We start from the raw sequence: 27,160 nt of genomic DNA, 5'->3' as shown, positions 1-27,160 counted from the left end.
TTCCCTTCTGGCAGCATCTGTTGTAGTCCTGAGTAGAGTTCAGTCATCCTCCATTACCCCTGGAAGCTTTAGTTCAGTTTGTCGTCTTCTACCTCTGATCAGTCTAAATATCATAGGTTTCACAATCATTCTCCTTCACAACGTGAAGCTTCTGGTTCCCAGTCAGTCTACTTTCCCCTCTGGCAGCTGCTGTAATAGACGCCAGTAGAGTTCAGTCATCCTCCTTTCCCCTCTGGAAGCTCTAGTTTACAGTCAATCTACTTCTGATATTTGTAAATATAGTAAGTTTCCAACTACAAATCAAACAATTGATTTGTTACATTTTTTTTTTTTTAGTGAGATGGTAAAAATGTTACAATTGAAGCGATGTCCGCCAATTTCTAACCTGTGTTTCCTATTTGTCATTTTTTTCTAGGAAGAAAGAGCCTTCTACGAACAAGAAAGATCGGGTCACCCATTGCCTGACGATATGTGAGAACATTGTGGCTCAATCCCTGAGGTATTGCCCTAGTGTCCTCATCGCCTCCAATGCTCTGTACTGTAGAGTATATGATGTGATGTGTGTATATATGCAGCTTGTGGCAATGTGTGACCACCTAGGTAATATTACCTACCTATCTGAGTTAAGTGGTCTGTCAGGAGTAATATAATCACCATTATCAGACACAGGGCGTCACTTCCATTTTCTCTTACTGTATTGGTCCCTGGTCCAAATGGGCAACTCACTGGATAAAGTGGGTCCTGTGACCTCTCCACAATGTCCAGTCCAGTGCCAAAACCTTAAAGGGATTCTCCAGTCTTGCTCTTGAGACCATCTCTGAGACCCGCACCGATCAGCAAGTTGGGTCCTTTTCTGTGGATAGGGCCTAACTTGCCATCACTGGAGAAACTTTAAGTTCCAGAGCCGAGTTAGGCCCCTTCTACACTAGCGAGTGTGATGGGATACACTCGCAACTTCACACGGCTGCCCGTATCGCACGGCCCGAAGGCTGCGAACCGGGACTGAACTGACATGCGGAGTTCAGTTCCGGTTTGCAGAGTTGCGAGTGTGATGCGAGTTCATCACATCACACTCGCTAGCGTAGAAGGGGCCTAAGTGTTGTGTTTTTACCCTCTTCAAAAGGATACTTTTTTGATACTAGTACCATTACATTTGCCCAGAATTTAGATGTGGGTCGTGAGAGGTAACTTCTGCTAGTCTCGCATCTTTAAGGCTTTAAGCTCTGCATGCCATAGAGAAAGTATTGTAGGGGATTTAAATAATAAAGCGATGTGTATATGACGCCATTGCTAAAATTAGTCGCGTCTCCCCCTGGCTTGTGTTCCTGCTTGTTGGGAAGAAGTCTCTGCTGTGCAGAAAGCATTTGATGCGGTAAATTTGGCAGAACCTTTGTGTACAGATTGTAGTAAATAATAGATCACCACCAACTGTATCTGAGTTGTGTTAGTAAAATCTGAAGTTCACTTATCCTGTGTTTTGTAAGGGGCCAGTTCAATCACAAGTGATATTAAGTATAGTAAATGTAATTTTGTAATTTGTGTGATCAATAATGATGAAAAAATATATTAAAATTCATAAAATATATATTTACAAGAGTATGTTTAGAATTATAAAATATTAAAATAAAATATCTAATATATTTTAATACATTATTAAAAGATACATCATAGTAATACAAAATTATAATAAAATATTTAATATTTACATTAATATATTTTATAAGGATGAAACAATATAGAATAATGAAAATCTATAAATATCATATATATAACAATGAAATCTAAATACAATGTTAAAAAAAAGGTTAAACATAATAATGAAAATAGTTATTCAAGATTATAACAATAATAAAAATAAATGTTATAAATGTAGTATTAGCAATTCTAAAGCGTAATGTATTTCCTATTGCTGTGTAGGTGGATAATCCTGGACTAGAGAATCTGTCTTTATGGCTGGGAGGGCACATTACATGTTATATGGTCTGCTTAGGATTCTGGGAACTACATTGTAACATTAAGTTTTTTCCATTTGCATTTCCAGGAATTCTCCAGAATTTCAGAAGCTGCTTGGTATCGCCATGGAGCTCTTCCTCCTGTGCAGTGATGATGCGGAGTCTGACGTCAGGATGGTGGCTGATGAATGCCTCAACAAAGTGGTGAAAGTAGGTGTCATCACCCCTGCCTCTTGTTACTTGCTCTGGTTGCATAAAATATAATCTGTTTGGTCTATACCTGACAGTGCTTGGCCTGATGATCTCCGGTTAGAGCACGGGTCAGGAACCTTTTTGGCTGAGGGAGCCATAAACGCCACATATTTTAAAATGTTATTCCGTACCATATGCACCCCAGTAGACAGGTAGTTCCAGTGTCACGGGTGCCCCATGCGTTCTAGTTCTCAGATTGCAGGCACATCCGCGCCCCTCTCCGTGGAGGTGCCCCTTTTTGAGCTCGCTTAACCCACTACTTTCGGGTTCCCGTCCCTGCTGGCCAGCGTGCCGGCGCTCGTGGGTTTAAAGGGCAAGTGCGCCACTTCCCGGGTTCCTATAAAGACCGGTGGCTACCAGATAGGTAGCCACGGCACATGCCCCCAAGTATATAGGTAGCCACAGCTGTCTGAGAGCCAGATGCAGCCAACAAAAGAGCCATATCTGGCTCCCGAGCCATAGGTTCCCTACCCCTGGGTTAGAGGAACGATTACAGACTATGGACAGCCTTACATTAACATTCGTTTTATTGGTCATTTGCTATACAAATGCAAGTGAATGAAATGTGAACATTTTTTTTTCCCCCCTAAATCTTCATAAATCATTTTCTGGATGTAAAGTTGGTAAAACTCCTGGACATTGCTGACTGCTCGGCTTTGGACATAGTCAACATCACATTGCTCCTGGCCGTAATAGCACATGACAGATCATAGTGTGAATAGGAGGGAAAGCATCCAAGTGCTCAGTAAGGATGGATAATGCTGTCGTTACTTCATAGGCAGGGAGGGGAGCCGGCACAGCAGTCTGCAGGAGGAGGAAACGCAGGGCACAGGCTGTGTACATGAGCCACAACATTGCACATAAAATATTGCAGAAACTATTGTGCTGTTCCTGTGTAGAGATCATTGGGTCAAACTACATGTCCAATACATGCACCATCCCTGCTTCAGCATCCCTTTAATTACCCCCCCCCCCCCCCTTTCTCATTGCAACGTCCCTATACGGTGCTGGACATGGTAGTTTTATTGTAGTAGATTGTATAGAATTGCTTGTCAAAATTTTCTGTACAAACCCTTTTCATTTCAAAAACCTGAGCTCTGTGTGTAAACGGCATATCCTGCAGTGCAGCCATTTGTAGAAGTTTAAAAGTCGCCTAATAAAAAAAAAAAAAAAAAAAAAAAGTAATGGCTTAATAATGGACTTGCATGTGCTAATTCGGTAGGCCACTAACGGTCACCTCATTTACATTATAGACTAGCAAGATCTCATTGCCATAGATCATACCAGTACACTGACCCATCATTACATCACTACTGACAATAGATGATGTCACAGCTTATCTCCTCCACATCCCTGTACAATGACCTCTATATAGATAACACTGACTCATCATTACATCACTACTGACAATAGATGATGTCACAGCTTATCTCCTCCTCCTCCCTGTACAATGACCTCTATATAGATAACACTGACCCATCATTACATCACTACTGACAATAGATGATGTCACAGCTTATCCTCCTCCCCACCCTGTACAATGACCTCTATATAGATAACACTGACCCATCATTACATCACTACTGACAACAGATGATGTCACAACTTATCTCCTCCTCCTCCCTGTACAATGACCTCTATATAGATAACACTGACCCATCATTACATCACTACTGACAATAGATGATGTCACAGCTTATCTCCTCCCCCTCCCTGTGCAGTGACCTCTATATAGATAACACTGACCCATCATTACATCACTACTGACAATAGATGATGTCACAGCTTATCTCCTCCTCCTCCCTGTACAATGACCTCTATATAGATAACACTGAGCCATCATTACATCACTACTGACAATAGTTGATGTCACAGCTTATCTCCTCCCCCTCCCTGTACAATGACCTCTATATAGATAACACTGACCCATCATTACATCACTACTGACAATACATGATGTCACAGCTTATCTCTCAACCTCATAGACCTCAATCGGGCTTCTTCAGTCTTTTACAGTTACAGCCATGAGGTTATAAATATGTTTATAAATTAGAGACAAGACCGCAACCCTCATAATTATGTGATGGAAAGCTAATTTAATTTAAAAAGATCTACACTCTCTTTCAGTCATCCTTTTCCTAAAAAAATAAAAACTAGTGATAAATTTCCTTTTTATATACTTAAACTATTTTCAGATGAATTTTTCTTGTCCGGTCTTTCCCGAAGGTTCCCAAAATAGATTCCGTTAATAAAGATTCATCCCCGGGGAATGTGTCTTGTCGTCCCCTCCTCAATTGTCTAATTGTTTCTGAAAATTCCTTCTCTATGTGTATGAGGCAGAATTTCATAAGATTTTATTGTAGGATCTATTTATTCAGAGGTTTAGCTGCTTGATGTGGTGACCCCCCTCCTCATCGGCAGGCCTGAAGTGTTGGGAATCTGATGAACAATGAATGTTAGAATATATACACAGCGATGCAAAGGTATTCACACCCCCGTAGGCTTTTCCTCTTTAACCTCTTACCAACATGTGATGTAATAGTACGTCACACGCCGGGTGCGGGGGAATGGAGAGGGCTCACAGGCTTGAGCCCTCTCCATAGCCGGTAAATCTTTGCTGCATATTCCAGCCAAGACTTACCGGTAACAAACGCAAAAACGAAAAAGGGTTGCGGCTGGACAGGGTTAAACTTTGTGACTTCCACCTAACTCCACAAATGGGGTCTTTTTCCATGGCTAAGCTAAATGGAGAGTTCTCTGCAGCACATAAAGATAAGGGGGCAATGGGTATTTAGGGATGTAATGATAAGAGGTGAGTATGGAAACAAGGTTGTTAGCACCTATTCCACAATCCTTATTCTTCACATTACATCAGTTGTGGGTCCACATTACATTAGGTAGTATAGTGTGCACCTTTTGTATGGTCTATATGTCTCCTAAACATTACATACATGCACAAGCCATTGCAGGGTGTAACTGGAGATCTTAGCTTTGTGATTGGGTTTCTCTTACCTTCCCGCTCTCTTGTTACAGGCTTTGATGGACTCCAATCTTCCACGGCTACAGCTTGAGTTGTATAAGGAAATTAAGAAGGTGGGTTCTGCTCCCCTCTGTATGCTAATTGTTTATGACAGGTGACACCCTAGTGTGTGTGTTGCACCAGGTATCAGCAGGTTCCCAGCATATGGAAAGGCAATATTATAGACCAATAAATGCATATAGTATTTCTGTTCAGGTGCACAATTCTACTGACCTCCTGGTTGTACTGTACTGCTCCACTTGATCCACTATGATCAGCTGCTTATGGCAAATGATGGGGCAGATATACTACACCTTGATATGCTTGTTTGACTATCCCTTGTCCCCTCGCTGAGTTCCTTGAGGTTTGTCCACTTTCAGCAAATAATTCCTATTATTTATGTAAATATTTATGTAAAAGTTATACATTTTCCTAGTATACTTTCTTCTCAATTCTTCAGTTTCCTATATCTCTGCTCGCTGATATTCAAGGAAACCTAATTGCTTAATCACTGAGTAAACGCCTGTCCCTGCTCATATGATGTCCCACAGGTTGTTATATCACCGAGAGTAATCAGAGCTGTGTGATATAACGAGCCGTGCACCTGTGTGACATCACATGACCAGGGATATAGCGAGCCGTGCACCTGTGTGACAGCACATGACCAGGGATATAACGAGCCATGCACCTGTGTGACATCACATGACCAGGGATATAGTGAGCCGTGCACCTGTGTGACAGCACATGACCAGGGATATAGCGAGCCGTGCACCTGTGACATCACATGATCAGGAATATAACAAGCCGTGCACCTGTGTTACCTCATATGACCAGGGATATAACGAGCCATGCACCTGTGTGACATCACATGACCAGGGATATAGCGAGCCGTGCACCTGTGTGACAACACATGACCAGGGATATAGCGAGCCATGCACCTGTGTGACATCACATGACCAGGGATATATAACAAGCCGTACACCTGTGTGACATCACATGACCATGGACAGGTTTTTATCCACAGAAGGGAACAATTAAACTTTGTATAGAATCAGAGCAAGCAGAGATCTAGAAAAAAGTGAGATGTGGGGCAGATTTACTTACCCGGCCCATTCGCGATCCAGCGGCGCTTTCTCTGTGTTGGATTTGGGTCTTCCGCTGATTCACTAAGGTAGTTCCTCCGACGGATATAGCAAACCGTGCAGCTGTGACATCACACGACCAGGAATATAACAAGCCGTGCACCTGTGTTACCTCATATGACCAGGGATATAACGAGCCATGCACCTGTGTGACATCACATGACCAGGGATATAACAAGCCGTGCACCTGTGTTACCTCATATGACCAGGGATATAACGAGCCGTGCACCTGTGTGACATCACATGACCAGGGATATAGCAAACTGTGCACCTGCGACATCACACGACCAGGAATATAACAAGCCGTGCACCTGTGTTACCTCATATGACCAGGGATATAACAAGCCGTGCACCTGTGTGACATCACATCACCAGGGATATAGCGAGACATGCACCTGTGTGATTTCTATCCATAGGAAGTAAGTTTCCTGTAGAATGAAAGCAAGCTGAGTTACAGAAACCTGAAGAATTGATACAGAAAGTATGTTAGGAAATCGTATAACTTTCCTTTAGGCTACATTCAGCCGGCTGTATGGGGGACGTATATACATCCGATATACGTCCCCCACAAACGGCAATGGGCGCATGGCGCCGTACGGGAGCGGTATGGTGCCGCTCATATGCGGCAATGTACCGCTCCGTACCCCGTGCGCCATATATCCCTATGGAGAGGGGTGGGGGGTCAGCAGCGCTCACCACCACCTCCTTTCCCTGTGCTCCGCCGTGTGCCCGCCGTGCTATGGTATGGGCGATGGCCGTCTGAATCCAGCCTTACATAAACAATAAGCAAATGCCAGCAAATAATTTATAAAGTGTACAATTTCTTTAAGGCCAGTGGCACACGACTATGGTCGGTCTATTTACCTGCAGGATTTCACAGAGCATCCACAGTGCTGAGGATGGGTCGTCAGGCATAATACTGTCAATGCAAGGAGTCCCTTCTCCACTACAATCATGATTACACTTCAGTGCTTCTGTTTAGAGGGAAAGCAGGGACTCCTTGTATCTTGTAACACTATGATGCATGGAACCCATCCTCTGCATCAGAGGTCATATGAATGACACAACGTACTTAGGACTGGCCTATTGCCCAGTAATGTGGCTTTACCTTGTTTTAACAACCCCCTTCATCTTGGAGGGGGTCACATCTTAAACATAGACTGTCGATGAAAAATCCCGGACATTTCTTATCCATCACCTTTTATTGACACGCCATTGTTTTTTGCACTCATAAGTGATATGGAAAGGAGAAATATATAGGAGTTGTGGCCATCATCTATCTAAGGGTCCAGCCATTGGGACCTCCTGCTAGCTGAAGAAGTTTGTGTGCAATTTTTGGAACCAAAATTACACAATGACATGATGCTTTGCTTCTAGAATGGCGCACCTCGGAGCCTCAGGGCCGCCCTCTGGAGGTTTGCTGAGCTGGCACACCTTGTACGACCACAAAAGTGCAGGTAAGTGATCCAAACCTAAAGTGTGTCACTGTACAGTGTAACAGCTGTTGTCATCTGCCTCTATTGTCCCAATACAAGTCTTATGGCAAAATTCCTATTGCCTGCATTGGTTCAATGAAAGGGAATATGAATATGAATGCAAAGAGAGTGTCCCTTTAAATGCAGTTTATTGTACGGCTGTCTAGTGAGTCAGTTCTCTTTGTAATCCTTGTATCTAATGTGGTACATTGTGATCGTGTTTTGCAATGACAGTGGCGACTGGCTGATAATGGAAAACGTCACTGCGTAGAGAATTTCTGTGCCTCTTGACGTCTCCGAATTCTAAACAAATGCAAATGTAATCATATTTCTTGTAAGAATTCCTATTATATGCAGATTAGCTGCATGTTCTGTCAAGCCTGGTGGAGCAGATAGAAACATGTCCATGGCACTGACTGGCAGGGAGCACCGAGCATTATTGTATCTGCTAATAGCATCCGTATTGCCAGTAATGCTGCACAATCTGCTTCCTCTCTACTTACCTAGGCCTTACCTGGTCAATCTGCTCCCATGCCTTACGAAAATATGTAAGCGTCAGGAGGAATCCGTACAAGAGACTTTGGCGGCTGCTGTTCCCAAGATCATGGCTGCCTTTGGTAACTTTGCGAATGATCACGAAATTAAGGTAAGAGTTTACTTTATTCTCCAGTAATTTAGTCCAAATAAGGTGTTTACACATGGGAAAGGGGAATCGCATGAGTAATCCTGTTTGCATATGTCATATTTGGGCCTGTGGATGACATGAAGGGGGTTCCCCTGTTTAGAATTACCTCTATAATCCAGATATGAGAAGTCAACAATATCAGCTATGTCCACTCTGGTGACCAGGACTTCAATGGGTTTAATCCAAGAGAGATGAGATGTTCACCCGCAGTAGCTTTTTTTTTTTTTTTTTAATAACTCAAGGCGGCTGGAGAAGATGGGTCCGCATGGGGACAAACTTCATATTTCAGTAATTTATTTTTCAGCCCCCAGTATGTAGTCGCAGTTAAATTAACCCCTTAAAGGGATAATGTAAAGGTCGATCGGGTGGTAGGTGGATCAATGGGACGTGAGGATAGCCCTTTTAAGGGCTAATCCTCACGTCCCTGCACTTTTTTGATAACTTTAATTTGATATTTATTCAAATTTACTTATGCGGCTACCGGGGCGTGGAGTAGCCGCATATGAGATTACACGAGGCGGCTACTCCACGCCCCGGTAGCCACTTTACCCCTCCTACTCACCCATCTTCGGCGTGCAGCTCTGCGTAGCTGCGCGCCCTCGTCCGGCGATCCTGCCGTCTGCGCATGGGCAGAAGAGCAGGCCCGCGCCTGTTTCGGAGTTGTGACCGCGCAGACGCGGGTCTGCTCTTCTGCGCATGCGCAGACGGCAGGATCGCCGGACGAGGGCGCGCAGCTACGCGGAGCTGCGCGCTGAAGATGGGTGAGTAGGAGGGGTAAAGTGGCTACCGGGGCTTGGAGTAGCTGCCTCGTGTAATCTCATATGCGGCTACTCCACGCCCCGGTAGCCGCATAAGTAAATTTGAATAAATATCAAATTAAAGTTATCAAAAAAGTGCAGGGACGTGAGGATTAGCCCTTAAAAGGGCTATCCTCACGTCCCATTGATCCACCTACCACCCAATCTCCCATAAAATGTGGTTTGCACTGTATATTCAATTACTTGCCCCATCTTGCCGCATGCATCTCAAAAACATCTCCAGAATCTGCCCATTTCAAACCTCTAAAATGCCAATTGTTGCTCTGATTCACTCTAGACTACTGTATCTCTCCTCTACAATCCATCCTCGGAGCAGCAGCCAGGCAGATCTTTCAGACTCCATGCTGCACTGATTCCTCCAGTTTGTGTCTATCACTGCACTGGTTGCCTGTCTCCTTCTGAATACTTACCCTCATCCACACAGCTCTGCATAATGCTATACCGCCCTACCTCTCCTCTGTATATTATCCAACTCGTGCCCTTCGATCTGCTAATGAAATTGGTTTAATCTGTACCTTAATTTGAAGCTCTCACTCACATCTCCAGGACTTCTGCTGAACTGCACCAATTCTCTGGAATGCTCATGCCCGGGCTATCAGACTAAACGATCTATTAAAACCCATCTTTTTAGTCAGGTCTATCACACTCGCTAAAATGTCAACTCTCTCTTTCCTATCCCATCCTGTGTCCTCCTCCCATCTGTTATCCAGCAAACACCAGATACCAAGCTCCAGGCTTCTCTGCAAAAAAAAAAAAATTTGATGTGAAGTAGTTTACATAGTCTATAAGATGATCCATAGGTGCTGGATATTGATACATTGTCCCATGTCATCTTGCAGGTTCTGTTGAAGGCGTTCGTAGCCAATCTGAAGTCCAGCTCTCCGACAATCCGACGCACAGCAGCAGGTTCTGCCGTCCACATCTGTCAGCACTCCAGGCGAACGCAGTATTTCTACACGTGGCTTCTCAATGTGCTCCTGGGTATATTCCACAGTCAAATTACATTACATTTTTTTTCTTCACAAGCAATTAATGATGCCAAGATCAGGACTGGGTGTCCTCCATATTCTTTACATGCATCTGGTTTTGCAGCTCTAGTCCATTGAAAATGCATGGAGCTCAGATGCGGCACCACACGCAATCTTTGGGGAGCTGTTGTGCAGTTTTTTTGGGTTTTTTTTGCACACCACATATAGTATAACTGTTGTAAAGGGTCTGTATCTTAAAGGGGTTGTTCGGAGGATTATAAACGTAATGGCATAGTTCAGCTGTCTAGAGTTGAACAGAGCTTAGTTGCAATACCACACACCACCCATGGTCGGAAGTGGAGCTGTGTTTGGAAGAAAGACTCCCATGGTTTCCTACATCCGGACAACCCCTTTAACTCTTCAGTGCTGTGCAGGAAGATGGATGGACGGGTCGAGCGAAGGATGTCTATCCTTTGTCGGTAGTTTCACTAAAAGTCTATTGTATTTTTGCAGGTTTGTTAATACCTGTGGAGGATGACCGCCCGACTCTTTTGATCCTGGGTGTCTTGTTAACACTACGCTACCTAATTCCACTGCTACAGCAGCAGGTGAAGGACACCAGCCTGAAAGGAAGTTTTGGGGTGACACGGAAAGAGGCTGAAATTTCCCCATCGGTTGAGCAGCTAACACAGGTGAACACTACAACACTGCTGGACACTGTGTGTGATGTGTTAATATTCCCTTCCATTGTCCTCTGCTGGTGGATTCATTACATATTATTCTGTGTCTTCTAGATATACGAACTGACTTTACATTACACCCAACACCGGGACCATAACGTGGTAACGGGGGCTCTGGAGCTGCTGCAGCAGATCTTCAGGACGCCTCCTATTGAGCTTCTCCACGTTCTGACCATGTCCGGAGGCATTCCTCAAGTCAGCGTGTGCCGAGACGACTCCCAAGGGCGCAGCCGCAGCGGGAGCATTGTTGAGCTCATAGGCAAGCGTTATATATACACGATATATAGATCATATCATGTATTCTTCTGTACATTTCTTCGTCCAGTTGGATTTCGCCTCTGTATTCTTCAAGGGGAGAAATTTACATTCACAGTCCACATAAAGAGGGACAATGGTCCATTGTTTAAGGCCTAAGTGTGAGCATACTTCACACAGACAAATGGAAGGGCAGCCCAAAAACGGCTCCAAAATGTGTGGCTCGAGTAGTCTCCTTATGCACTGGGACGTGAGCTAGCCAGTGTAGCTAATGCCCTAAGTATCGTTTGTGTTCATGAGCTTTGCTAAGATATTTTTACATCATTGTAGCCTATATAGCACCCTTAAAATGACAGCCGATTATAAAATGGGAATGCATTACTCCGTTGCTCTTCATGTCGCAGGAGCTTCATAAATCCGAATTTCCTTAGGCTCTGTTCCCTAAACAGTTTTCTGCCTTTGTCACTGTTTTGCAACACTTTTAACTTCTTGCTTCATTTTCCTCATAGCTTACTTGGAATAATCCTAATTTTTATTGCTGTGCACTTAAACAACAGCAAATTTTGTCAGTCTCCTCCTTATTGATCTATGTAATGCTGGACTATGGCTTCTGTGTGTTATTATAATCCAATTTAAGATGAATTCTTAAAGGGCCGGGTTATTCAGCCTTGACTGAGTTTCTGGAAATCCTTCTAGTCCACTATTACACTAGATGTCAGGATAGCAGCTCTGATTTCCTACTAATTCTTTAACTCTTTTAGATCTGTTCATGAATGTATTGCTGTGTGCTGAGCCTTTTAACATAAATCACGCAGAAGTCTCCCCTAATACTGCATGCGTCCTATTAACCTCTGTGCACTCTTCCATTCTCTGTGATTTGCAGCTGGTGGGAGCTCTACCTGCAGCCCTGCTCTGTCCAGGAAACAAAGAGGTGATTACTGATTCTTCCTTCCTCCGGCTTTGCTTATTTCTGCTTTTCTTGCTTGCTTCCCCCCCTAATCTTTCCCATTGTTGTCACAGGACTGTATGGTCAGCAATATACGTGTCTTGCAGTGGGCACTTTTATATCATATCATGGCTCTTTTATACTTCCGCATATGGAGGGAAGTTACACATTTCAGTTTTCACTGGATAAGGCCGTAGCATGGCGGCACCACATCGTTCCCTACCACTCCGTGCGCACATTGCACTGTCCATACAATGTTGCACCGACTACTTGCAATACAGACCTGTAGTACAATCCATGAGATGCCAGCTTGATGGACAATACTGTTCAAGTCAATCGTGTACAGTCTAGGCCCTCAGAATACTTTGCTTAGAGTTTCTTGGAGGAGCCTCTACACTGAAGGCTTTGATTTATTTGGGTACTCCCTGATTTTGGTAGTCTTGTGACCTTCATAGGTCCCATAAACCATAGTTGGGTACAGTGAATGGTTCTGTTAGAGTTCAAGTTCAGAATTAAAGTTATGTAAAGGTTTAAAGCAATCCCAGTTCTGTACATTGCTTAATAACATGTTGCAATGAACTCTACTTGTCTACTTGGACAGGTAAAATCCACCTGGGTGAGGAGGAAGGCTTGGAAGATGAGACCGAACCAAAGTCTGACATCACTGCGGCTCCATTTATAGGTCAGTCACCTGGGTTCTCCATGTTTTGTCATCCATGTTTATTGACTATTGGTGTCCTTCTTTACATGAATGGTCACCAACAAACTTTAGCATAAATGATTAATACAGGTTAATTTAACAAACTTTAATGCAACGGTTTGTCACAGTGCCATAAAACTAACCCACACTATAATCTTTGAAAACTGCTTTTATACAGCAGTACAACTATCCCTGTATTGTTTATCTGCATGTAAAGTTGACTCACAGTGTTTGTAAATGACCTCATGTGAGCTCCTTGATCGTCTTACCTTTGAGCTGAGTTCGGCATATTCATGTTCTTCCAGCTCAGCTGCTCCTCCAGCTTCCTAATCGACAAGGGTCATGCTTTCTCACGCAGCCAGCATCTCTCTCATTCCTGAGGGTGAGGGGAATGACGTAGCTGAGCCGAGTCACAAAGTGATTCAGCTGAAGAGAACGCACATCCCTTGTCAATCAGGAAGCAGGAGGTGCGCCGAAGCTGGAAGAACATGGATATGCATAGGTGGCGAGTCAATTTTATGAATGGATGGTGCAACTTTTCAAGCATGGGTAAGAACAATGTAGGGATAGTTATACTGCTTTACTATAGCAGTTTTCAAAGATATGTTTAGTAAATGTGGATAAGTTTCACTGACAGGTTCCCTTTTGAAGATGAACCCTACTCCTACATATAATAGATGTTTGCGGCATAATGCAACCAAATGTCCTTTGAGGGGAATGATGATAATTTGGTTTTTAATGGTAATATCACTGTTGTCGTTTCTCCAGCTGGTGTTAAGAGCGAGGAGTCGTGTGATCCGGCAGCATCTTCTGGTGTTCCTGCTGCGGCCGCAGACTCTGCGACTCATGATATTATAACCGAGCAGCCGCGGTCACAGCATACCCTGCAGTCTGACTCTGTAGACTTGAGTGGCTCAGACCTGGCCAGCACAGTGACCGAAGGAGACGAGGAGGACATGTTAAGCCGCAGTTCCAGTCAGATCAGCACCGTCCAGTCTGACACCAATTTGGACTTGAATGAGGGAACCACTCAGGCCTCCTCACCGGTGAGCGATAGCTCACAAACCACCACGGAAGGTCCAGACTCTGCTGTGACCCCTTCGGACAGTTCAGAAATTGTAAGTGTTCAGCGGGCAGAGGAGGGGGTATCCCAGTCTTCTACGGAGGGGCCTGACATGTCTCAGAGTTTCTCTATGGAGGGCCCAGAACTGGACACATCTACCTATTCATCATTCTCCTTTTCACTGTCAGCCACTAGTTTTGAAAAGGTCAGCATTCTTCCACCTGAGAGCATGACCTCCTTGGAGGATACCCATGCATGGTGCCCGCAACCACTAAGTAATTTTTTTTACTCCCCACCAAGGGCACCAATTTTGTTTTAGTTTTTTTTTATCTTCAAAGCACGCTTTATTTAATTCGCAGTTACTGTATTTTTCGAACTATTTACCCCCAGATATAAAGGTAAAAATTAAAAAAATCCTCAGGGCTCCCACACAGGCACAGCTCTGCCACTTCCATCCACCCAATTGCACACACAGACGCATATTTCTGCCACTTCCATCCATTCGCACTGACCTTTTCCATTTCTAAAAAGTTCGAAAAATATGGTATTTTACTTCCCTGCAATTTCGCTTTAGTCATTTTCACACCAGTACTCAATAAAATACTCACTGGTTATATTTTTTTGTGAAATTTTATATGAATCTAATGCTTTTCATTGGTAAAGCAAGATTGCAATCTCGTCTAGTAGTAGTTTTTTTCAATTTATTTTCTGTCATGCACGATAATCATTTGATTGGGACTGGATCTCTCCTCCCCTGGACTGTAATGTGCCTGATTTATTAGGAAGCCATGCTTAATGAGTTGGGTCCATCTCCTGAACTCTGTGCACTAACCTCAGATCTGTAGCATAGAGGGTGCAAATACACAAACCAGCCATGTGCCTAAAACCTACTACTTTGATCATACACTTTATGGCATAACATGGATGATATGAAATATGACAGCCCCTGCTATGGGACAATGTCATCCTATAGTTACCAAGTCTCCAGTATGTTACAGGACTTCCTTTCCTACTAGATGGGGTAACCCTGCCTGAGCAGGAGAACTCTTTCCTGATGTATAGATGCAAGCACTTGTATTTACATAGATGGTTAGTGTAGGGGATAATGTGCTATAGTAGATTTTCTATATATTCGGTACACATTAATAGGACTGAATGCTTGGTATCCAAAGGTCAGAAATAACCACATGTTTCATCGTAGCCAAAACAAAGGCTTTACTGAACGAAAGTGGAAGGCACTGCACATCACATAGACCCTCGCAACCTATCAGGTCCCATCATTTTGGTTCATTACCTTATAGGCTTAAAGGAAACCTACCACTTGAAGTGGTAGGTGTAAGAAGGAAATACCGAGCACCAGCTCAGGGTGAGCTGGTGCCGGAGGTTATTTTTGTTAATGTTTTAAACCGCTGTATCGCGGTTTAAAACACTTTTTAAACTTTATAGCTGGCGCAGGCAGGTACGCGCTCGGAGCTTACCATGCACGCGGCTACATAGGAAGTGAAGGAGAGCCGCGCGCATGGTAAGCGATACAGCGTTTTAAAACACTAACAAAAATAAGCTCCAGCTCACCCTGAGCTGGTGCTCGGTATTTCCTTCTTACACCTACCACTTCAAGTGGTAGGTTTCCTTTAAGAGAGGGTCTGTCATCCATGTACTTCATTATCACCTAGACTTGAGAGGGTCTGTCAGCCACGTACACCATTATCTCATAGGTGTAAGAGAGGGTCTGCCATCAATGTACCTTATTATCTTATAGATTTGAGGGGGTCTGCCATCCACATACCCCATTATCTCTTAGTCTTGAGGGGGTCTGCCATCCACTTATCCCATTATCTCTTAGGCTTGAGGGGGTCTGCCATCTACATACCCCATTATATTATTGGCTTAAGAGAGTCTGATATCCACATACCCTTTGCTTCAATTAATTTAGAATTTTGTGTTCACATCTAATTCAAGAGATTTACTTAAGTTGTTAGTTCTTCAATGTTTGATGATGTGTATCTGTGTATCTGTGCATCACTCAGAGACTGGTATGAAAATTGCACTAGTGCTATGGACCTGTACATACTGCAGCCACCCTCCAGAAACATTTCTGCTCTGCTATAGGACCTGTTATTCCCAGCCACTAGTGATGGACTATGCTGTAACTTTTAGGTGATTGATGGTGCCGAAAACCAGTATTCCGGGATGCAGATAGGACAGCTCCAGGATGAGGAGGATGAAGGTGCGCTCCTTCACCAGGGAGAGCCAGCAGAACACTTTGGAAACCCTTCTCTTGGTAAGAGAGCCTTATTTTCTTTGCTGTTTTTTCTTTGTTTTCTTTTTTTTATTAATTTGGATTTCCAACTTTAGCCACTAATCTTACATCATGTCACCAGACTTCTTGAAAGTCAGATGTAGACTCTACATCCCTTTACATTGTAGAGGGAGCTGCATTTTGAAGGTAGTATTGCAGACATAGTTTTCCTTTTCCCACCTTGAGAATTATTTACATATTGTGATGAAATATTGGAATATACAGATAGGGGGGGGGGGCGGCTCATACCAGGTTTTCAGTGCATCACATGTGCCAGCCTTATCTGTTGAGACCGAACATGACCCACTTACTATTCTTCCATTGAGAGTTTTGTGTTTGTGTATAATCCGTTTCCAAGGCCGCTAGAGCAAATTGAGACCCAGGTACACGGTTGCCTCGCTTCCCTGATCCCAGATATGTATTTGGCCTTGGGCTGACGTATTGGTCAAACCACACGGGTTTTATGACCCCATGTTTAAAAAATGGAGGGAACTCTAAGAAAAGCCCTAGAGTCGCTAAGCCTAAAGAGTTGTTAGTTACTCGGACCCCTCTCCAGCTTTATGAGGTATGTCTTCCAGAAAGTTAGTTATTGAAGGTAAGGCAGACATGTGTGATGCGAATATATTTGGAAAATATGCTGCCAATCCAGACCATGTTCTAGATCCAGGGGCCAAGATGTAATCTAAATGTTTTTTTTTCTTTTCTGTGCAAAGGTCTCAACCAGAGTCACCTGTTAAAGACCATGGGCCACAGCCGCCAGTCCTCCGATAGCAGCGTTGATCGCTTTGTCCCCAAAGAAGAAGTGACCGAACCAGGAGACTTGGAAAATAAGGTAAAGAGAAAGGCAAACACTAATATGTAATAAATATACAGGTTGCACGTCTCCCATTATACTGATCTCATACTAGTGGTTAGAAACTCGTTTTATCTAGCATACTTTTCTGTTTTCTTGTTGTAGCCTTCCAGGATAAAGGGGGACATTGGACACTACACAGATAACGATGCTGCACCCCTCGTTCACTGCGTACGGCTCTTATCTGCTTCTTTCCTGCTCACTGGACAGAAGGGAGGTGAGTGTATTTGTATATATGCCCTTGGGGTCCTATTGTCATGATTGGTGAGGGTCCCCGTTGTTGGACCCTCACCAATCAGATTGTTATCCCCTTTTAATGGGTATTCCCATCTTATCCATAGAAGCTCTGTGTGTATAGTTTTGGCTTTTTGTAGGAGCTCCCATAGAGTTGAATGTTGGTTGGCTGAGCACGCGCGGCATTCTCTCCATTCAACCCCACCTCTGGAAGGGGATCAACAGAGCAAACCTTATAAACCTTAAAGAGTTTGTACCAAGTTATCCACAGAATAGGAAGATAACAATGGGAGTGCCAGGAGTTTGCCCTCTGCAATCAACCAGTCCGCCAATCGTCTTTGAAAACTTGGTCCCAACCCCTTAAGTTTTTAACAGTAGACTAAAATGAAGGCAGAACGAGCACATCCGTGCACTATATATCTAAATAATTATCTAGTTTTTGATGTGTGATATCCATAAAGGTTTCAGGGGCTTCGCTGAGCTGGTATATAGAGAGTTATGCTTTTCCCATTCCCTCCTAACATAGTATTTCCCCAAAGATTTTCTTCCATGAAAGATTTTCATCCTTTGATATTCCAATGGATTCATAGTGCGTGTTGTCTGTATTGTAAGACCTCCTTTTGTCATGGCCAAGTTGTCTAATGCATCACTTTCTGTTTTGCAGCCTTGGTTCCTGACCAAGTGGTGCGGGTCAGTGTCAAAGCGCTGGCACTGAGCTGCGTTGGGGCAGCGGTCGCTCTATACCCTGAAGCTTTCTTTAGTAGACTTTACAAGCTGCAGCCAGAGAGTTTGGATCATCCAGGTAACACATTACTCATACACTAAACCACTTTAAACTGACCAACTTACACCTGAGGGCCAATTTCTTCGGGAACATTATGATGGAGCTGTAGGATTTGAACACGTCTGATCTTTTTATTCTCTGGTGCAGAAGCTCCTACAGGTACTGGCAGGGATTTTCCCCACTAGCTTTATTCAGAATACCAAGCAATGTGTTCCTGTGTGGGACGTGGGTTTTTGTACGTTCATTATTTAATGTGTATGGCCTGCATTTAGTCTTACTAAAGTCATACTGTAATTCCTGGGCACTTTAAGGCACCATGCACCGTATCCTCTATCCACACATCACTGGTGACCGCACCCCTATGGATCAGTTAAAAGGGGGGGAACAGAATTGGACACAATTCTTCTAATACCCATAAATGTATGAAGTGTATGTGATGAAGCCTATTGTTGCTTTCTTCTTTACAGAAATTCAATTTGTGTCTGATATTCTGAGTTACATTAATCACGGGGACCCCCAGGTTAGAGGGGCCACATCCATTCTCTGTGGCACCATTGTCTACTCCATACTGAACAAGTCCCGCTATGATGCAGAACATTGGCTGACTGTGGTGAAAAACCGCTCAGGTAAGGCCCCTTTCACACGAACGTTGTGGGGGCGTATATCCAGCCGCATAGGCGCCTATGGTACCCGGCCGCATTGTGTTGACCTCACACGTGTGATACCGGGCCGTTGCTGGTAAAAAGGTAGGCACCAGGCCATATGGGCGAGCAGCGCTAATCCCTCTGTCTCTCCAGCCGATCGTGTGCTGCGCCCGGGGTCCTGGCCCAGGTGTAGCTCGTGTTTGCCATATAATGTAGGCTGCCATATAATCTCGTTGTGTTTTTACACCTCTTTCAGTACACTTTATATACAGACTTTGTTTCTTTGTGTTGTTTTGCTGCAGGAAATAGCTTTTCTTTGGAAGATTGCATTCCTTTACTGCAAAAATCCCTTAAAGACGAGTCATCGGTGACATGCAAGATGGCTTGTGCTGCCGTCAGGGTGAGTGGACATTACTCGCAGAAACTTTCTGGATTTTCAAGATATTGTGCTGTCATGGGAAAAAGGATTATCAATAAAATGTTGTTACAGACACCTTACAGCCTGAGACTAAAGTAACATCCAGAGCGGTCAACGTAGGATAAGTGGTCCGTCTGTAATTAGGGGTGTCTGTAAGTCAGGGACCTCCTGTCTAATAGCTAATATATAGATTCCCCTCAAATGTCTCTGGTTTATGTATAATATCAGTGGGGGGTTTGATAGTTGCATATATATTAAAAGCTATATGTGGATGGCTCTGCTTAACAGACTATGGTTGGCATTAATTTGATGCTTTCTTTTTTTCCCCAGCACTGTATATCCAGCTTATGTTGTAGTACATTCAGCGAGCTTGGTTTGAAGCTCATGATAGATCTGCTGACACTTAAAAACAGTTCCTACTGGTTGGTGAGGACGGAGCTCCTGGAAACTCTGGCGGAAATTGATTTCAGGTGAGTGAAACGTGCGGCCACAAACGGTAGTTGTATGGTGTTTTCAAGCGCAATGTAAACGCTCGAGGGAGAGGCTTGGCCTGATCGCTTGTGCATTTTCATTGAAACGCATGTGATCGATAACCAGCACCATGTGTTTTGCGTTGTTAAAATGGAAACGCATATGTATTCTGACTGCTCTAGCAGGTGGAGTATCATGTCTGATGCCCCTTTCATCAGTTCTATAGCACATGGGTAGCTTCTGTTGTCATATTAAAGATATGAATCTCATCTTCAAGATCACATCAGTCTCATGGTTCTGTGAGAAACTGGAGATAGACCACAGGGTTTGTCTTGCATTTTGAGAATTTTCTTTCATTTGAACCATGTTTCTAGGTACTCAAGAACTGAAAATGGGGACGTCTGTAGTGACGCTTCTTCAGCAGCCTCTAAACTTGACTCATCTCAGGCAACATATGACTCTTGTCTGCTTATTTTCACAGGTCTTTGGAGGAGATGTTTTAAGGGTAAAAGGGTTTTAGATTTCACATAAATGAGGGAATATTTCATACCCTACTTGAGAGGGCTGCGAGTTTGATGTGGTTACACCTGGTGGAAGGTGAGCACAGGGCCGGGAGGTGGAGGGGGAGCGCTTGTCACCCCTATTCCCTCCATAGGCAGACGAGAGGCCCGACACTGATGAGGAGATGCACCATGTGCTCAGGGCGCCATGACCTGGAGCCATTGAAATCTATGGGGACCGTGATCTGGTTGCAAATCATGCAACCATGTTACAGCCCCTATTGCGCCTGTGTGAATGTACCCTAAAACATTGTGTAATATATAAGGGATATACATGCACTGCCATACATCCAGCTTTTCTCTTCACAGGTTAGTCAATTTCCTTGAAAGCCGAGCAGAAGGATTACATCGAGGTGCCCATTTTTATACCGGGGTAAATATGGATAACTTTTTGTTTATTAATTGTAACCCCCAATATATAGTACCATAACCTGATGATCAAACCTTACAAGAAAGTGCTACTTTTATTCTCTGTATGTCTAGAGGAGATGGAAAATTTCTCAGCTTCTTCCTATACATGTTGCAGTTGCTGCATCTTCAGGAGCGTGTATTGAATGGCGTCATCATAAACCTCCTAGGGGATGAAGATGCTCGGGTCAGACATGTAGCAGCAGCCTCTTTGGTCCGGTAGGTCTAACTGTATTGTGCAGGATAGGAGGGAGTCGTATCGTGGTGGACGATGGGCAGGCTTTGCTTCTGGAAGTCACCACCATGGAGCATGCAGTGAGATGGGAGGGTGGGGGGTTCGTGGGGTATCAAAAGTCAGCTCCAAAGTCCTCCAAAAGTAGTGGAGGAGAGAATCTGGGAATCAGTTGCAGCCATGGCAGTGGCATCGCTGTGAAAGATGTCTTATTAAATAAAATAAAAACTATGGGGAAAAAAGATTGATTTAAAAAAGCAAGTGTGTCTCCTACTGAAACCCATACCATGTGCTTCTTCCCACAGACTGGTTCCGAAGTTATTTTACAGCTGTGATCAAGGACAGGCCGACCCTGTGGTAGCTGCAGCCCGCGACCAGAGCAGCGTTTACCTGAAGCTTCTCATGCACGAGACTCAGCCGGCGTCTCACTTCGCTGTCAGTACAATCACTAGGTGAGAAGAGACTATCAAGTAGTAGTTTTGATAAAAAACGCACACACACACATAGATATAGATATCTTTATCTCCTATTCTTGGGATTGGATGATCAGTTTTACATCTGACATACCTTTGGGATGAATGTAGTGATCAGTGTACTTTCTCGGGCTAATGACATCACATCCATGCGTCACATGACACAAAGGGGTTAAGTTGCTGATGGCGGACAACCCCTTTGGATTCGGCCTCTGTCACGTGAATCGTCCATACATTCATGGCTGTCAGACTGCTTCATTGTGACTTTTGAGAATATCATTACCTCCCTGCTTGGCTACTCTTGTGACTCCCATAGAAGTGAGTGGAGAGACCTGCGGATGTGCGTCCATCTCTCCACTTACTGTAGTGTTTGATACGGGATCCAGAGTCCCAGCGATGGGGGAGGCTTCTTTCAGACAAATCTGGAATGTCCCAATATCTGCTCTATCCAGGCACTTATAACCATATAATTTGTTACCATGATTCTGATGACTGTATATTTGCTTGTAGGATCTACAGGGGTTACAATATCCTACAGGGCCCGACAGACGTCACTATGGAGAATAACTTGTCCAAGGTCGTCACAGCCGTCTCCCACGCATTAACCACATCGACCACACGGGCTCTCACGGTAATTTCATTTGGAATTTGTTGCTGTTAATAACTTGCTAATCAACCATAACCATTATGGGCTTAATTGGCAAGGAAGTGTTTTTCTTCCTTTCCCCTGCATAATATTAATGAAATAATTAAAATGAATTCAATAAAGTCGATTGTAGCAATATTTCCTGAGGTTCAAAAGTTATCCTCGCTATATGTTTTTTTTTTTTCTTTTTGATGATACAGTTTTAGGCCTCTTTCACACTGCCGTGGTGGGGACTTATATCCGGACGCAGATATAGGACCCCATAGATGCCCATGGCGCTTGGCCGTAGGCATCTATGGAGTCTATCTTTTCCCGTGTTTAAGGCCGGGCGCCATGCATGACTATGTAAAGGAGAAGGGTAAACTCCTTGTTTGGATTGTATTTAGTGGGCCTGTATTTTTTTGCATGGTATTATTTTTTTAAATTCTAGATGAAGTGATTTTCCATTAAAGGGGTTTGCCCATAAAAGAAAGTTCTCAAATTATAACCACTTAGTGATGATTACACAATAAAGCTAATTTTTAACCCCTTACAATTTTACTCAGTTTTATTGCTGTTTTGTCTCCTATCACTCATGACAATGTGCTTAGATTATCAGGGTCCAGGTTTAGCTGCACTTTTAATTAGCTTCTGAACATTCACTAGTATCTGACACATAGAAAAAGGGATGAGACTTTTCAGAGATAATGAGATCCATGAGATGGATATAACACACAATGACACTTTGCTAACTCAGCTAGAGATCATACTGCATCGGGCAGACGGTAGAAGCTATTCATGAGAAGAATCTGTCCTGCCCGACCATAGTTAGATTTACGTCCGGATCCCAGGGCAACCAAAATTCCAAAAAGTTGGAATTATTTTTGTAAAATGCTGTATTTTGGTTAATAGTGAATTAGAGAATGTGTTATTTTGTTATCCTGAGTATATTTAAAGGGGTATTTCCACGGTGACAAGATTCTTAAATAAAGTCCTTTTATAAAAGTTCATATTTTAGTGGAAAACCACCAGATCTGATTCCATACACATTTTTGGTGAGGGACAGTGTCTGCGAGCTACTGTGTACACTATTGTTAACATAGTTGCTATAGATGATTGTCATATGTTATATCTTTTCCATTTTTTTTTTCTAGTTTGGTTGCTGTGAAGCTTTGTGTCTGCTGTCTAGTGCATATCCAGCATGTACGTGGAGTGTTGGCTGGCATTGTGGGTACATTGTATCCTCGGGTGCCCAGGCCTCGCGTATCCAGTTGTACAAGAACAGAGGACGCTCCTTCAGGTAAATCAGCCTTTTGTGGATGGTAAATTGTTGGTGAGATTTGTTCTGGAAAACGCATATGTTATAAAATGTTTTAACGACATTAAAGAGAACTTGTCTCATTGTACATTCACTTCAATTTGCAGGCAGTATGTTATAGAGCAAAAGGAGCTGAGCAGATTGTACATAGTGTCCTATCTGCAGGGAGCATGTTATAGGCCAGGAGGAGCTGTGAAAATTGTACATAGTGTCCTATGTCAGGCAGCATTTTATAGAGCAGCAGGAGTTGAGCAAATTGTACAACACGTTATAGAGCAGGAGGAGCTGACAGATTGTATATAGTGTTCGATCTGCAGGCAGCATGTTATAGAGCAGGAAGAGCTGACAGATTGTACATAGTGTCCTATTTGCAGGCAGCATGTTATAGAGCAGGAAGAGCTGACAGATTGTACATAGTGTCCTATTTGCAGGCAGCATGTTATAGAGCAGGAGGAGCTGTGCAGATTCCCTTTTTTCACCATGACCAGCACAGTTTATACAGCCTCTTATAAATCTCAGAGTGGAGAGCACTGAGATTAAAGCTGCTTCTATAACTTGAACAACGTCCTCATCTGCTTCTTGTCCTGTATTGTTTCATCACTATTATGTCGGGCACCAGTAATATTAATTATCTGACTTGTGCATGTGTTTGAAATAAACAGAGCCTCTGTTATTTCGATTCATCCTTCTGTTAAAGTCTTGCAGGTATTGATTTTGCAGAGTTGGTAATTATTAGCTTTTTTTTTTGTCATCAGCATCTCCCAAAGTCCCTCTGAGGAGCCCCGTAAGAGCTGCACTGCCGGCATGGCCAACATGATCCTGTCTCTGCTGTCCTCCGCCTGGTTCCCTCTAGATCTCTCTGCTCATCAGGACGCATTGATCCTCACTGGAAACCTGTTGGCAGGTAAGTGTAGCATTCTGCAATATCCAATATATATGATCTTACACTAATGTGCAAGATCATCCTATATTGCCACCCCCTACATTACAGCTACGGCTCCTGAATCCCTGAAAAACCCATGGACACCTGAAGATGAAGCCAACCAGGCCGCTAACAAACAAGAGGAGCCATGGCCTGCACTTGGTGACCGCTCCATAGTCAGTATGGTGGATCAGCTGTTTGTTCACTTACTGAAGGCCATCAACATTTGTTCCCATGTGATTGATGACGTCACTCCTGGACCTGTGGTAAAGGTAGGATACTATCTTACAATGTAAAGAAATATCACACTATGGATTGTGCACTGAAAATCTATTGTATCGGTATTATACAAAGTCTTTACATTCCATTCTCCTCCATTACTTCCCAAAAAGGCTCCAACTTTGTCCATGGGTTGTATGGACGTTTTTAAATGCATTATTTTATTTGCAGGCAACACTTCCGTCTCTTACTAACCCACCATCTTTAAGTCCCATACGACGGAAAGGAAAGGAGAAGGAAAGCGCAGAGCAAACAGCGGTACCACTGAGTCCAAAGAAGTCCATGGATTCCACTCCAGGTACAGTGAATGGGGCACCTTTCCTGTCACTGAATGGACACTTGTGTTACTTCTGTACAGATCATGCGATGTTGCACGATGTGTCATCACTTGTCAGGACAGATTTTTATTCTCCCTAAAGATGGTCATTCAGTGACGGCAAGCAAATATATTAGTTAGAGATTGGAGAATACAAAAATAGATTTTTCTGGATTATGCCATCGCTTTATGGACCAATCCTGAAAATGAAGTGGCCACAGTGCTGATTGGGCTCAGTGGCCCCTGCACAGCCCTTGGCTGCACAGCTGTATTACTGGATGGAGCTGTGAAGGGAAAGACGGTGAATGATCTGTTCTACCGACATGGTGTCAGAGCCCCTTCATTCCCTGTTTAAACCTATTGGACCTTCCCTGATCATGATGTTGTATATCAGGTCTCTGGTACCGCGGTGCTTCAGGTCATCTGGATGTGTATGCAGCTTTATATAGAACTGAGCTGATCCCCATTACATCAGGTGGAAGGGCACTGCTTTCACTCGGAAGAGGTTGGACCTCCATATAATAGAGATTTGCAGTTACTTTATCGCTTTTCTCTCTGCCTATGGGAGTTCTGGCTCTATTTATTTCCTTTATTATTTTAGCTTCTAGACAGACAGATACTTCAGGTCCAGCACAAGCAAGCAAATCACTTGGCAGCTTCTACCATCTTCCAGCGTATCTAAAACTCTATGATGTATTGAAAGCCACCTATGCAAACTACAAGGTACGTCGTAGTGATTCATACTTTGACTTGTGGTTGATTTGCAGCAAACGCCTCTCTTGTGGGGTAGCATGTGTGGCTTGCAGTCTGAGGCCGCTATGTCACTATAGTGACACTTATCTCAGTATTTAAGGTGTAGTCCGCTGGATAGGGAATAACTTGCAGATCTCGGTGGTGAGACCCCACTGATGACAAGAATGGGTTTGTTGTACCCCAAATGAATGGAGTGGCAGATCATATATTCGCCTTTGATGCTTCATTTATTGTTTATGTTAGCGACGGATATGGGAGATGTATGCGTCAGTGCCATAGAGATGAACCTCACAGGGTGCAACCAGCTTCTCTGTACATTTTGGGTACAGTAGACTCTTGTTCTTGTGATACGATACGAATTTGGAACCCCCAACACCAAGTTATCCCTAATCCTATAGGGGGGAGGAATTTATTTGATAACCATTTATTCGAAGGGGTCTTCCAGAGGTTGAAAAACATGGCTGCTTTCTTCCAAAATCCATGTTCCTGAGAGGCGCAGTTTTTGGAAGACAGCTGCCATTTTCTTCACCTCCGGATAGCCCCTTTTAAGGATTGATGATCTGCTGGTATTTTCATGGTCCACAAAACTTCTCTCTCCCAGTCATTTGATTTTGTCCCTGGATTTCTCAGGTAACCCTTGACCTTCAGAATAACAATGAGAAGTTTGGAGGTTTCCTGCGTGCCGCCCTCGATGTTCTGTCACAGATTTTGGAACTTGCTACATTAACCGACATTGGCAAGGTCAGTCTCGATATATGGAAGCTTGCTGCATTATGAAGTGTATTTGATTTATGGGCATATTTTTTATTATGTGCATTTTTAAGTAAAGGGGAAAGTGTTATGTTTTTCTCTTACAATTAGAATTTTGTAGGCCCCCTAGGTTGTTTGAACCCTACATACAGGGTTAGCTACCATCCATCATACATTTACGGCTCAGATTTAACTGGTTTATACTTTGTATTGTTCCTCCTGGCAATGTAGGCAATCATTTACTGTTACATTTTTTTTTAATCAACCTTGTCTTGTTGGTTTACCCATACATGTTCTGATACTGTCCAATAAGCTCTGATGCATTTGGACTTTTCAGTTCCATTTATCCAGGTAAACCACCTGAGTGAAGTTGGCCCCCCCCACCTTGTTCAAATCAAACAAAATTGGTGTCAAACGTTTGTGCTACGTTTGTGCTGGTTTGTGCAGCAGAAATTTTCGTTTGTGCCACTATCGTTTTTAAGATTTTAATGAAAGTTTCCAGAGGTCATCAGAGGTCAACCAGCCCCCCCACATTGCCCAAATTAAACAAAACTGGTCCCGAACAATTCTGCTACGTTTGTGCTGGTTTGTGCTGCGCAAATTTTTGTTTGTGCTGCTTTTGTTTTGAATATATGAACAAAAAATTAAAGTTCAAAAGTTCAAGCAGCCCCCCCACATTAACCGAATCAAACAAAACGGGTGTCAAACGTTAGTGCTACGTTTGTGCTGGGTTGTGCAGCAAAAATTTTCGTTTGTGCCGCTATCATTTTTAATATATTCATACTTTTTCCAGAGGTCATCAGAGT

General features: G+C 43.4%; 1 protein-coding gene across 4 annotated transcripts in view; it reads left to right on the top strand.

Moving 5' to 3' along the window:
- Positions 1 to 27,160, top strand: part of HTT (huntingtin) — an 81,327-nt gene that overhangs the window by 10,889 nt on the left and 43,278 nt on the right. For 2 of the 4 annotated variants that reach the window (XR_011849911.1, XM_072126158.1), the window contains exons 2-29: positions 416 to 499; positions 2,042 to 2,162; positions 5,238 to 5,297; positions 7,743 to 7,822; positions 8,348 to 8,486; positions 10,183 to 10,324; positions 10,825 to 11,003; positions 11,106 to 11,310; positions 12,190 to 12,237; positions 12,854 to 12,934; positions 13,721 to 14,070; positions 16,173 to 16,296; positions 17,028 to 17,146; positions 17,273 to 17,384; positions 18,066 to 18,203; positions 18,653 to 18,811; positions 19,132 to 19,229; positions 19,578 to 19,717; positions 20,588 to 20,651; positions 20,805 to 20,905; positions 21,224 to 21,370; positions 21,902 to 22,022; positions 23,171 to 23,316; positions 24,090 to 24,238; positions 24,326 to 24,528; positions 24,707 to 24,833; positions 25,453 to 25,574; positions 26,235 to 26,345. Coding sequence is in view for 3 of the 4 variants with exons in the window: in XM_072126158.1 (XP_071982259.1) it covers positions 416 to 499; positions 2,042 to 2,162; positions 5,238 to 5,297; positions 7,743 to 7,822; positions 8,348 to 8,486; positions 10,183 to 10,324; positions 10,825 to 11,003; positions 11,106 to 11,310; positions 12,190 to 12,237; positions 12,854 to 12,934; positions 13,721 to 14,070; positions 16,173 to 16,296; positions 17,028 to 17,146; positions 17,273 to 17,384; positions 18,066 to 18,203; positions 18,653 to 18,811; positions 19,132 to 19,229; positions 19,578 to 19,717; positions 20,588 to 20,651; positions 20,805 to 20,905; positions 21,224 to 21,370; positions 21,902 to 22,022; positions 23,171 to 23,316; positions 24,090 to 24,238; positions 24,326 to 24,528; positions 24,707 to 24,833; positions 25,453 to 25,574; positions 26,235 to 26,345 (3,670 nt within the window). In the remaining variant the exon portion in view is untranslated. Of the gene's footprint in view, positions 1 to 415; positions 500 to 2,041; positions 2,163 to 5,237; positions 5,298 to 7,742; positions 7,823 to 8,347; positions 8,487 to 10,182; positions 10,325 to 10,824; positions 11,004 to 11,105; positions 11,311 to 12,189; positions 12,238 to 12,853; positions 12,935 to 13,720; positions 14,071 to 14,090; positions 14,221 to 16,172; positions 16,297 to 17,027; positions 17,147 to 17,272; positions 17,385 to 18,065; positions 18,204 to 18,652; positions 18,812 to 19,131; positions 19,230 to 19,577; positions 19,718 to 20,587; positions 20,652 to 20,804; positions 20,906 to 21,223; positions 21,371 to 21,901; positions 22,023 to 23,170; positions 23,317 to 24,089; positions 24,239 to 24,325; positions 24,529 to 24,706; positions 24,834 to 25,452; positions 25,575 to 26,234; positions 26,346 to 27,160 lie in introns of those variants that run through there. The other 2 variants (XM_072126159.1, XM_072126160.1) reach the window with 2 other exon arrangements.

This window comes from Engystomops pustulosus, chromosome 1 (genome assembly GCF_040894005.1).
Source record: "Engystomops pustulosus chromosome 1, aEngPut4.maternal, whole genome shotgun sequence".
Lineage (NCBI taxonomy): Eukaryota > Metazoa > Chordata > Amphibia > Anura > Leptodactylidae > Engystomops > Engystomops pustulosus.
Note: the sequence above shows the minus strand (reverse complement) of the source record. Positions and strands in the feature narration are given on the sequence as shown.